At 41.1% G+C, this 12,443-nt stretch overlaps 2 protein-coding genes across 6 annotated transcripts in view; one reads left to right on the top strand and one right to left on the bottom strand.

Annotated features, from left to right (window-relative positions):
- LOC118328928 (T-complex protein 11-like protein 1) overlaps nt 1-3,739 on the top strand; it is an 11,184-nt gene extending 7,445 nt beyond the window's left edge. The window contains exon 10 of the mRNA XM_035662869.1: nt 794-3,739. Coding sequence (XP_035518762.1) covers nt 794-1,026 — 233 coding nt within the window. The 3' untranslated portion in view covers nt 1,027-3,739. The remainder of the gene's footprint in view (nt 1-793) is intronic.
- Nucleotides 3,740-3,865: 126 nt separating this feature from the next.
- anks1ab (ankyrin repeat and sterile alpha motif domain containing 1Ab) overlaps nt 3,866-12,443 on the bottom strand; it is a 40,254-nt gene continuing 31,676 nt past the window's right edge. For 3 of the 5 annotated variants that reach the window (XR_004796755.1, XR_004796754.1, XR_004796756.1), the window contains 6 exons: nt 12,260-12,331; nt 11,953-12,036; nt 11,703-11,840; nt 10,303-10,479; nt 6,592-7,138; nt 3,866-6,326 (listed from right to left, as the gene is read on the bottom strand). Coding sequence is in view for 2 of the 5 variants with exons in the window: in XM_035662867.1 (XP_035518760.1) it covers nt 7,019-7,138; nt 10,303-10,479; nt 11,703-11,840; nt 11,953-12,036; nt 12,260-12,331 (591 nt within the window). In the remaining 3 variants the exon portion in view is untranslated. Of the gene's footprint in view, nt 7,139-10,302; nt 10,480-11,702; nt 11,841-11,952; nt 12,037-12,259; nt 12,332-12,443 lie in introns of all 5 variants that reach the window. The other 2 variants (XM_035662867.1, XM_035662868.1) reach the window with 2 other exon arrangements.

Genomic DNA, 12,443 nt, shown 5'->3' with positions numbered 1-12,443 from the left:
AATGAGACTCAACAATCAACTTCAAGCCACCAACCCAAAGTGTCTTTCTTTCTTTATTTCTTGGCTCTGATTGGTTGTTTTTGTTCAGGCCTCCCATTAGGAGAAGTAGGAGGAGCCAGAGGAACCTGATTTTATTCACAGAATATTTGTCTCATGTATTTTTGTCAGATTCAGAAAAGAAGTTATTTTTATAATAGTTATCTATTGCAGCTTTAAATCGGGCTAAAACATTTCAGTTTTAGAGCAGATCTGGGAAAACACTATATGTTCACATGTCAGAGAACTTATTGCAGGATAGTAACAACTAACCCGACAACACGGGTCGCCTTTTATGGAGTCCGCCATGTTCAACCACCATGTTTCTACAGTAGCCCAGAAGGGACAAACCAAACACTAGATACCGTATTTTGGGCATTTTGCGGCCAGTGTAGTTTCTCCTTTGTGCTTGGAAGGGGAGCATGAAGTGAGGTAGTTGTACACTTCAAGTACACCTCTAGCTAGCCACCAAATTCTACACACTTGACCTTTAAGGGTGTGGTCGTTAGTTAAAATTATGACGTTGATGAACCCTTCGAGGCTTATTGACGATGCATTTTGATCAAGATATGGTAGTATATTTTAATCTATAGAAAGCTGACATGCTGGGGATGCACCATTTCCCCTCAAAAGGAGAAACATGCATTATTCTGTCATTTGGTTTGGGTTGTCTCTGTCCACATGCATGTTTTTAAACTTGAATGTGACTTCTTTCCTTCTCTCTCCCTCCACCCCCTCATTCCTGGATCAAACATAGGAGAAAGGGTACAGGGCTTCCTCCAGGCCATGCTGCAGGGCGGCCCCGCTAAAAGGAGTCCAGAACTGCCCGCTCCCCTCAGGCTGGTGAGTGCTGAGCTCGCCGAGCTGGGGATGGCCTTTGGGCGAATCGTCCACTTCAACCGAACAGTCTTCGGTCCCTTCTACGCACCCATCCTCAGGAAACTGCTGTTCCCACCGGGAGAGGCCGAGACGGGGGAGGACTCGCGTTAGGCTGAGGGTGACCCAGACAACCTCCGGTGACCGTTACATAAGCTACCTTTTGGCGCTGAATGTGTAGCTATAGAGTGTAAATACAGTGAATGAGAATGTTTAAGGGAAACACATTTAGAGTCTGCAGGAAAGAAAAAGTTGTATATTATTATATTTTTTTGGTAAACAAGAAACTAAGTCAAAGCATGAGGCAGGTGCTGAATTATTATTACATTAGTAATATAATGCATCTAAATCACACGTTTGAGTAATAGATTGCGTGAAACAAAATGAGTAATAGAAAACTTAGTATGAGTCATAATAAGAGATTGATTGTGATTCTGAAATGTTTTTGAGAAGGCTGGAAGAAATGTTAATTTTCACTCAAGATAAACACCCTCAGGAAAAGTATAAAGTACCAAAGATTATGCTAACAGTTTGTAAATAGTACTTCAGTTTTAAAATGTAGCTGGTTTCTGTTGTTATCTTTATGTTTGCAGACAATTATGTATAACGCCAGGTTCAGACACGAGGCAGAAGCATCGCTGCCTACTTCCTTTCCCCTGATTTTTTCCCACACATGAGGAAATTTCAAAATCTGCCCTTTCACTGTTCAGTCCCTCCAGGATTTTGCAAGCTTGTGTTTGTGGTGGTCTAAAATGACTGATTTCAAGGCAGGTTTTCTAAAAAAGTGTGATGCATGATGCCATTTTTTAGGCATGGCTCCTTGCAGGAGGAGGTGAAAATTGCAAAAGGATAAATGAAATTATTAAAAATTGAAGGCAAGGTTCTATAGGTTTGAAATGAATTTAGCAATGAATTTGTGGAAAAGTTGCGTTGATTGGACAAAAGTGCAGTTTTCACAGTGATCAGTTGAGTTTACGTTAATTGTCGCAATTGCAACCTCCTGGAGGGATCAATTTTTATTAGAAATAGTATCACTTAATTTTTCAACATATTTCTAAGTTAGATGAGCAGAAACACACACACACACTCAGGAAAAAGAGAAGCCCCTCCCTGCAGCTCACACAAGATGATGATCCTTTTAACTTCATTGTCGCAGAAGAAGCAACATCCAGGAACACATTAAAAACATTATAAATTCACGAGGTTATTAAAATCAGCTTAATGTGTGATTAGAAAAAAGCAGAGGAGCACAATCTGGCAGCGCTCCCGACTCGTGTCTGAACCCCGTGTAACTTACCAAAGACAGTGAGCACTTTTTTTCATTCTTTTTTTTTTTTCATCTTTCTGTAATTATAAACCAAAAATATAATCAATGTTTACTACAGTTGTTGGTAATAGAGGCGGTGATGTGTGAAACTGCAGTTATTTGTAAATAAATACCAAATTGATTAACTGTAATTTTATAGTTTTAGAGTTTATTACAACAACTGATACGGTTGAGATAGCTGTTGTTTGGGATGCATCACATGTTATGAGCCTGTTATTTGTTTGCTTTGTGTTTTCAATTTATTTTTTAAAGTACACCCTTTACATGCCAAATTTTCATACGGTTGGGATATCTGTGCAGCAGCTGGCTGCGAGCGATATATAAATATAAAAGGAACTGTGCTGGTAATGCAGGCACCATGCAAGATTAAATGTGTTGTTCCTACAGTTCCAGGAAGCCGTTGGTTTATGTTCATTTCCAGCACTTCCAGTATGAACACCATATACCAGACTCCTGCTTATGTTGCATAATGCATCACAGTGAACAATTTGTATTCACTTTGTGTTACATTATTGTTGTGATGTGTGATAAGAACAGTATAAATCAGAAAAATAATGTAACTGAAAATCTTTCAGACTAGATGTTCACTGATGAAGCAACACAAAATTTCAATCCTCAAGCAAGAGTCAGCTGGCATATTTTCATATAGTACGGAAATGCATACACACCAATGGATACCTGGAATTCTAGCCAACATACATAAACAGTTCTGAAAACATTGTGGTATCATTTGCAAAATGGTAAGCGTGAGGGATTTGCATTCATAAAACGGGCTAAAACATGCTAAATTTGCACATACAGGTCACACAGGTAAGCATGTTCTGAAAGATAAATGCCTAGAAATCTTTTGAAAGGTCTTTTAACAACATTTCCCGCTGTTTTTGATGGCATTTTCCAGAATCCTCAAAGACCCCTCCCCCATATGAATAAAACAACATTTAATCTGCTGCAACATGAAAAAGATTTTTAACCTGTTTCCCAAACTGCAACTTGATTTACTAATCCAGGTCACCAGAATTCTGCTGCCGCCCAACGTGTTACTGTGTACAAAAATATGATATAATGGAAAATAACATTATTATAAAGAAATGTATAAAAGTGTTGTACAAACCAAGCGAGGACCTTTCCTGCTACCGTGGTTACCACCCTGGTTTAGGAGAGTCACAACTTGGGATATTTGTTTTTAATCCTGCGACAAACCATCATGAACCAAAGTTTTTTTTAATCTAAATGGTTAGAAGAGATTTAGAGGATTCTGCATCAACACAGCAATAACTGTCTGGGTTTTTCAAACATCATAAGGCACTTTGGAAAATCGGATGCTTAGCTCTGTGACTTGAATGTAATATAAGCACAAACTGGGGCTAATCGTTTGTTGAGATTGAAGTTGCACCACCCACTAATCTCTATAGCAGGGGAAACACTGATAGTGTAATTGTACAATAATTAGCCATGTTGTTATATTTGTTATAATTTTAAACAGCTGGTGAAATGTTTCTTTGTGTTTTACTATACAACCATGAAACAAAATCAATGCTGACAACAGACATGAGAGGGATTCTTTTATAATTGTATTATTTAATTTCATTAATATAATATTGCTTTGAAATTTGAAACAGTATCACATTTTCTTTGACAAACCATACTCTGTCCACAAACATGGGCAAAGCATTGTATGCTGGTACAGTTTTTTTTTTTCTCTCTCTCTACATTTTGTTACATTTCTGTTAACCCTTAATAATTCCGAGTTACTATCTCCAATAGACCTGAATCAATAGAAATGCTCATTAATGGTCTATATCATTAATGGTCTACAGTGCTCTAAACATTACAGTACCTACATGACAAGATCAGAAAGTCACATGGAGGCCAGGAAATAAGACTTGACCTTTACTGACTGACCTCTCTCAAGACAGGAGTGATACACCGGTCCTGTTTGGCCAGTGATGTGGGTTACCTTTCATCTGTGTGTTGGAATTCATTTCAGGGGCAGTGGAGGAGCAGGGGGATATACAGAGTGAGATCTAAATGTCAGAGTAGCGCTGGTTTGGCCCTGCATGTTGCGTAAGGCTTACCTCTCATTTTCTCTCTCTCTCTCTCTGTCTCTATCTCTTTTCCACTGCTCTGCCCTCTAAACTCAACACACGCAAACACACTCAGATCGGCTGCTCCCCTTCAACTCACAGCTTGGTATCCGGAAACTTGAACGCTGGGGTGAGCTACACAAGGAAAACACCAATGTTAAAAAGACCGGTACATGCACAGCCATAACATGCCACCAAAACTTGCTTTAAATAGCTGCTGCTCATTAAAGTGTAATGCTTTTACATTATGCATTCATACTAGAGCAGGTTGTCTTGGTGACACACAAAATGGAAGAACATACGTGACAAAATGTTGGAGGAAATGACGACAATGGAAACGTGGAGGGATGAAGATGAATCGCTGTATTGGTGTGTAACGAAGAGGGAACATAAAAAGCAAATGGCAGATGAGTGAGAAGAGACGAGACACTGCTACAGTACATACAAAGACTGCTCAGGCCAAGTGCATCAAAGGGTACAAAACACAAAGAAACACTGCCAACATGCATCATCAGTGGAAGCTAACAGTTAACAGTCAGAACAGAGTGGCAATGACACAGCCACGGTACCGCACACAGACCAGCTACATTTCAACAGTCAGTCTGCAGCCACACTGTCTTATGGAGAGGAGCTCAATACCTCACTTCTCCTGCAGCACACAGAAACAAGGACAGTGGACAGTGATGTAACGGTAACAGTCCAAACTCCCATGAGGACAGACAGAAACAAAGCATACAGCACGCACAGTCGTTAGTGCACACAGGGGAGAACCCACAGATACGTGTCGACTCCACAACGAGCATTTTTGAGTCACAGTGCAGGAGGGAAATTCTTCTTTTTTTAAAAAAAAAACTGTGTCATGTTCTCAGCATAACAAATCCATTCGCATTAACACGACACCAGAGCAACACTTAGATTTGGCTCTTTTAATGTTGTGAAATTAAATCTTTTCACTGCTGTTTATTTGCAAGTGACATACTTTGCATGTACTGTACCTAATTCTAAATTGGTGTGAAACAGCACGGATACCTACCCATGTAATCATGATAATAAGATGCTATGTTGGGAAATGTGCGCCAAAATAACGCTCGAGGCTCTTTAATATACTCGAGATGAATTAAATCGCGATGTTTTTGTTTACATTAACAAAATTGTGAAATGTGAAACCGATGTCAGTACACTCGATATGCTTGCGTAATTGTTTGGGCGGTATTTGTCTTTGTTTTTTTGCCTCTGGTTGTAACAATGTCGGGATCCCTCGTGATCCCTTCTTGCTCACTCTCTCCCAAAGTTATTTCAGTCAACCCCCGTCTATCAAAAAGTATCACAAATGCACTAATTGTCCTATTTGCACCGTAAGAAAAGAAAAGAAGGTATTAAAAGGGATAGTGCCATGTTTTAACACAGTGTTTTTTTTTTTTAAATTGACAAGAAGAAGATGCTGTGATTTGCAGTCTCTCGTTGCTACCATGAGTGCTGAGAGACTGCAGAACAGGGCAGTACAAGGCCAGAGCAGAGACTCATCTGGACAAAACTGTACCATCATAAGAGCGTCGTCATCCCAGCCTAGTCACAGTCAATTTAAACACACCAGGAAATCAGAAGTGTTGTCTTTTTTTAGTCTTTTAGAAGCAGGGGGGATCGTGCAGTTGTTGGGTAGTGGCGGTAGTATTCAGGAAGGTCGGAGAAAGGTGGGGGGCTTTAGTTGATTATAGGTAACCGAAAGGGAGTAAGGCTGTCGTCCTCAGTAAGGTGTAGGAAAATTGTCCTCCTGTGTGTGTGTGCGAGGTTCAGTTCTTGGTCCGTTTGAGTTCAGACATCAGTGATAGATTTATGACCGATCCATCATGTTATTATGAGTATTGTACAAATGCGTAGAAAAAAAAACAGGTTGTTTGCTGCATGTTGCTGTTTTGATTAATTGTCCGTCTTGCATCCCATGCTAGCAAAGCAGCCTCCTCATAGTGCCTCACAGTGGTAGATGCCTGGTAAGACAGGACAAGCTAAAGATGGAGAAAGAAAAAAAATAAATAACTGTCTTGAGGCAAAACAACCAAACAATCAAATAATTCAGTAAATTAAGAATAAAAATGTGTAGTTTGTTGTAGTTTACTCAATATTACAAACTTAAAGCTTTCTGGAAATTAAACTTCAAGCCAATGTGGCGTCGAGATACAGATGAAAATAAAAACTGAACATGCTTGTTTTGCCTGTGGAGAATCAATTTTTAAAAATGGCCTGAAAGAGGAGGAATAATAAAGATGCAACCTCTGGGAGCTATCTGGGATTTGGAGGCAGATGCAAGTTGTCAGGAGGAGGAGGATGAGGAGGAAGAGGCAGTTTGGTTGAGAGAGCAGGGCCACTGTAAAATGACATCAGTCCAGGATCATCCGTTCCAGGGCTCCGCCGGCAGCAGCAACAGGCGAGGGAGGCTGCCAGGGGTGTTGGGGAGGCACGGGAGAGCCGCAGGAGTGTTTGTCATGGTGGGTACAGAGGTTGGTGTGGGTCGCTGGGCAGGGCAAAGGAGGGTGCAGGAGTAGGCAGCCCTGAGGGATGCTATACCATCACAGTGAGAAGGCACGGGGCTCGCATGTATATATATATGTATGTGTGTGAGAGATGAGTAAAGAACCAGATGCAGGGGGAAGAGGAAAGTACGAGGGGGGTGCAGAGGGGCGGCTGTGGGGATCCGGCCTCAGAATATGGTGGTCTCGTACTTGGTGCTGACGGGGCGCCTGTTGGATTCCCGCTGGTCCAAGAGCCAGGTGGTGCTGCCCAGGGACTGCATGTCTGCGTCCATCTCCAGGGGGTCGATCTGCCGGGGGGAGGGAGGGAGGAGGGACGAGAGGAGGGCGTGAGACGGGCGGCAGTGGAGGCCATTGCGCCACACTGACAAGTCCTCAGCTCACACACGTGCATGTGGATTAGAGGTACAGTCCAGTGATCATGTTATAATCACAGACACTCAGGGCTCAATCCACAACATGGATGATGTCTGACAGAAAATACATACAGGAAATAGCCGCAGCAGTAAACCAAAGCTACAACCCTCTGGGAGTTAAAGAAAACATACTGATTAGTAGTTCAAAAGCAACATGTGCTCTACACCAGTGGCTCATACAGACATGAGTGCTACTGTCATAATGTAAGCAGTCACATATTCTGATTACTACTGATTTACTTAGAGCTAGATATGAATTTGAAATGGCAAAAAAATCTCAAGATAGCGTGTTAAAAAGGTAGATATTCAAAAACTGAGAAGGGGAGCTTAAAACCATCCAGCAGAGACAACTTCTTTACAACAATCTTATTTACAACAATCTTATTTACAACCCCTCACTGGCACAATTAAACCAACAGTCCTCATGGAAGCTCATATATAGAAGTTAAATCGCAATCAAGAAACCCTCTCTTCTCTGAATGTGTTTGACCACAGACTGAACTGATCGCACCTTAAAATCTAAAATGTAAGATGAAGATGAGAGATGGGAAAGAAAAGGGATGATGTTAACGTTTATGGTTGTAATATTAAGAACCACAAAACAAGGTGACAAAGTGCACTGCGGCACCGCAACAACAACAACAACAACAACAACAAAAAGAAAGAGGGGAGGGATTGGTGTGTAAGCAGATGTGTGGTGATTACAGGTTGTATAGAGGAAAGGAAAGAGAAGGACCTGGACTCCAGGGCTAACAGAGTGCAACGGGAGGAAGGAAGGACGGTGGGTAGTACACGTGTGACAGTGACAGCAGCGGCATTCGAGCAGAGGGGCACCCTGGGAAGCAGGAGGACCAAGAAGACAAGAACAAAGACATGTTAAAAAAACGAGAGAATAGAGGGACAGAGCAATGAAGAAATCCAGAAGCAGCAGTAGGACCAGGTCATCACGTGTTTGGAGCTATAGAAGGCAAATTACTCACAAAATGTTCCTACTTCTGGTGTTCATGTTATTCAAACCCTCCCCTCAATAGCGATTGTCCAATCGTAGCTTACCAACAGTTAACTAGGCACGGCAGGTCTGTCAAGCTTTGGATTTCTACACACATTGAAGTGGGGGGGGGCTGTAGTAAGGATGGAGATTTGAACATTTATCCTTTTTTTAAAACCTTTTAAAAAGCAAAAACACAAGAGCAAACTGTATTCAGTTCATTAAATAGTGTGTTTATCTTCTCAAACGTAAGCTGCAAACATTCGCGCTCAGCTAACTGGCTTTCTACCTATAGTAGTAACCCAGCGTTACTTAACGGGGTCACAGGTTAGATTTTATAAAGCCCTGTTCACAACCACTGCGTAATATTCTCCCACTGTGTGGATGCTGCAGAGTGTAGGCTGTTGGACTACCTCAGCCAAAGTTAACATTAAAAGGTGAAAGCGTTGTTTGACGAGTATGTAAGCTCAGCAGCCAAGCAGGGTTATGTAAATCACAGTCTGATCTTATATTATTCCTCATCATAATTGGGATATAATTCTAGGGTTAACTAGCTCTACTCTGCAATACAAAAACAGTCCTTTAATTCCATGTCTAACGTTACATGGATTATTTATGAACTGAATTTTTCTCTAGGGTATGTAGCTTTAGTCTTAGTCTTTTAGCACATCATCATGTATGTAGCCATGAAGTGCATATTCAAGACCGCTTAAGAGTATTTTTTGTCTTAAAACAAGTCAGCTGGACACATTAAGAAGTCAGACAGAGCCAGCATTTTCAACAAACTCATGGAGCTCACGTTAGATTAATTACAGAGCTAGCCACAGCTGATGAAATCTGCTACCAATAATTGTCTTTTCAGCTGGAAAACAACTGACTCTCCACAGCTAGAAATAAAAAGCCTGATTTTGTCTACTTCTGTCTGAAATCAAGGACCCATTGTTTCAAATATTACAAATAATTCCAAATGAGGAGCGCATTGGTAGCCTAACCAAGTGGTTACCACGCAAGCCACACGTGCCACACGTTGAATTCCAGTTGGGAACCTTTGTTGCACGTCTTACCCACCCTCGCTCCTCATGTTTCCTGTCTGCCTCTTAGCTGTGAATCTGCCCATTAAAGGAAAATACGGCCCAAAAAATAATTACCGTTATCATTATAAACTGCAAATGTGCTGTTCCAGGACAGAAAGCAACCGTAACTGAAGGGAAAATTTGGGGAGGAATTTAAAAACAACTGTATACCTGTCACAGTTTCTGTCTAAACCAACTAGATTAGGTAGCATTCACATAGCAATAAAAAGCATTAAAACAAATTGCAGCAGATAGGAGTCTCCCCCCTTCTTATTTAAAACTTAAACAACCAGCCAGACTCATTATGCAGCTCTGTGATTACTCCATATATTATCCTTACAGGCAGGTAGTAAAACAAAGTGATTTGTGTCCCTGCATAAGCATGTGGTCTAACAGTGTGCGTGCTCCCGGCTGTGCAGCTCTCTCAGGTGACAGTGATCACTGAGTGCTCATTATATGCAGCCTGAGAGGTCAATGCATCAATGCGTAGCTCAGGGTATACGTGGACATTTACGCAACACACTCAATCAATAGTGAGGAAGCAGAGGATGGGTCCAACCAGCGGGGCTGAGCCCTCAGAAAAGTCCCAGAGGAAATCATATACCCGCCTGTAAGCAACAAATAAAACTATTCATTCATCATGTTTCGCATATGCACGAAAAAGATCCCCCCTGATCTGAGTGACTCAGAGTTGGGGGGGTGGGCAAGATGAAATTGTTAGCAAAGTAATGACTCATCACTTTCTAACACACACACACACACACACACACAGAGCAAATCTTCCTTTGTATGTAACCCGTTGGGGATTCAGTAGCAGGTAAAAAGTCGGTCACAAGGTCTGTGCACCTTTTCTGAACTACGATTGCACAACGGCGTGCTTCTTCTCTCCCTCTGTCCTTTTAACAAGTAGAGCAAATCCAACACTCACACTCACAGATACACACACAGGGTACACAGGGTTATAGGGTGGTACTCACTGCTGATCTCCGCATGCTGCTCCATGACTGAGACACAGGACGGCTGGTTTTGGTCTCTATGACCTCTGAGGCCATAGATGAAGGTGGGACATAGTGTCTCGCCCTCGACTGCATTGCCATCTGATAGGCCACCTCAAATGCCTGTCCCAGTGTTAGGATGATCTCGTAGGTCTGTGTCTGTGAATGAAAGAATTGTTTAAAAACGTGTGTTTGAATCAGTTGATTCTTGGTATTACAGAAAAGTCTTACAGCTGCCATTTCACATCAGCCTTAAGAGCAGCGGCCGCCTAAAGGTTAGAGAAGCGAGCTTGTGACCGGATCCTTGGTTCAACCCAGGGACCGACAGAGTAAATCTGGGTGGAGAAAGTAAAAGGCAGTGCTTGCCTCTCCTTCATCCACCAATGAGATGCCCTTGAGCAAGGCCCTTAACCCAAATTGTGGAGCCTTTCAGTGCCACAGATCAGACTGTGGTTGTACTAGGCATTCACCAGGTGTATGAATAAATAAAGGTGAAAAGAAAGAGAGAATATATAGACCCTTGCATGTCAAGAAATTAAATTTGCATAATGCTTTCTCAAAAGTGACTTAATATTTAATATTAATTCTTTTTAAAAAAATTTACCAAGCTGCTTGGACTATCAAAATCTACTGTAAGTATAATTTTGAATGACTTCTAAATCTGTTTCAATACTTGTTTAGAATTACATTTATTTTATTGCTTGTTTTCAACTATTTGTTTTTCATCACACACAAAACACTGCACAGCCCAACAAAAGCGCTGCTCTTCACATTGTTAGGATAATTACTCTGTGTCATTATCTGTTGGCTCTTATTTAACGCACATTTTCAGAGAAAAGCAAAATGATTTTGTACACAACATTCTGCACATGGAGCTGTTGTGTTAAATACAAATGAGTGGGGATCAAAATTGTCTTTTTGGCATTGTGGAAACTTTGATCACTACAGTCCAGTTACAACTGAACCCTGTAATTAAAATACACTCCACAGTGGTCCATCTGCCAGAGATAAAAGATTATCTTTGACCTTTACAGAAGCTGGGACACAAATTACAACATAATCTATACCTGTACATGGAAATGCCATGCATAGCGGGAGTGGAACTTCAATCAAGCCATTAGATGAGCCAATCAAGGGAATAATGTCCACAAGATGTTGCATGCAGTTTTAACTGCGGGATATCCAACATCCCACCAAGGGCACTTAGTTTTGTCTAAATTATTCAATGATGAATTTGCAAAAAGCTTAAGAAGTATCAGAAGATTTAACGGTTTCCTCAATCGATTATATGGAGAGTCATATTTCTATTAAATCAAGCAAAAGACTGAACACAAGAGTAGTTTGTTCACATGCGCCTAAGAGGATTGAGTTGTATTACTCACCACTTCCACAGTGCTGAAGACATGACAGAAGTGGTGGCCACTCTTCAGGTCCTTGGTAATATAAGCAAAAGTGCAGAGGTCATCTGGGTCCTGAGCAGCACACGAGATGTTCCTGATCTCGTGCTCTGCAACTATAGTCTAATGGAGAAAGGAAGGAAGTGAGTGCTAACTGGAAATCAACCACTAATGGAGGTTGGGAGAGTCAACGGATCGATAAACACAGAGACACACAAACACACTTTCCCATTACCTTCGTGGCTGCATCAATGAACTTGACCCCTCTGTAGGTAATGGACAGTATGACAACTGGGCCCTTTCTGGAATCCTTTGATTTCTACAATAGGTACAATAAAGAATGAGAGGCACATACAACAAAACACAATGGTCCATGCACTATAAATGTGATAACAGAAATATTAAGCTATCCTAGTAGCTTCCTCAGACTGGGAAAAGAAACTGTCAGTTGTATTCTTCTTCTGTTATTTCATGTCTGACATTTTGCAAAAATATTCTCGAAAAAAAAAACAATATTGGTAAAGCTTTTCAGTAATACTTGCCCTAATTTTAGCACAGGCATCTTGTGTGGACTCAATCCCTCGTAGATCCCTGATTATCATTGATCCTAGGTACTAGGAGAAAGAATTAGAACACTAATTAGGGTTGGGTAATTCAGAATACATTTTCAACATTGGTGCTGATGAGCTTCATGTGAACTACACTAAACAGTAGCACAGCTTAAAT

The sequence above is a fragment of the Morone saxatilis genome, unplaced genomic scaffold (genome assembly GCF_004916995.1).
Source record: "Morone saxatilis isolate NCDOM2014 unplaced genomic scaffold, NCSU_SB_2.0 Contig18, whole genome shotgun sequence".
Lineage (NCBI taxonomy): Eukaryota > Metazoa > Chordata > Actinopteri > Moronidae > Morone > Morone saxatilis.
Note: the sequence above shows the minus strand (reverse complement) of the source record. Positions and strands in the feature narration are given on the sequence as shown.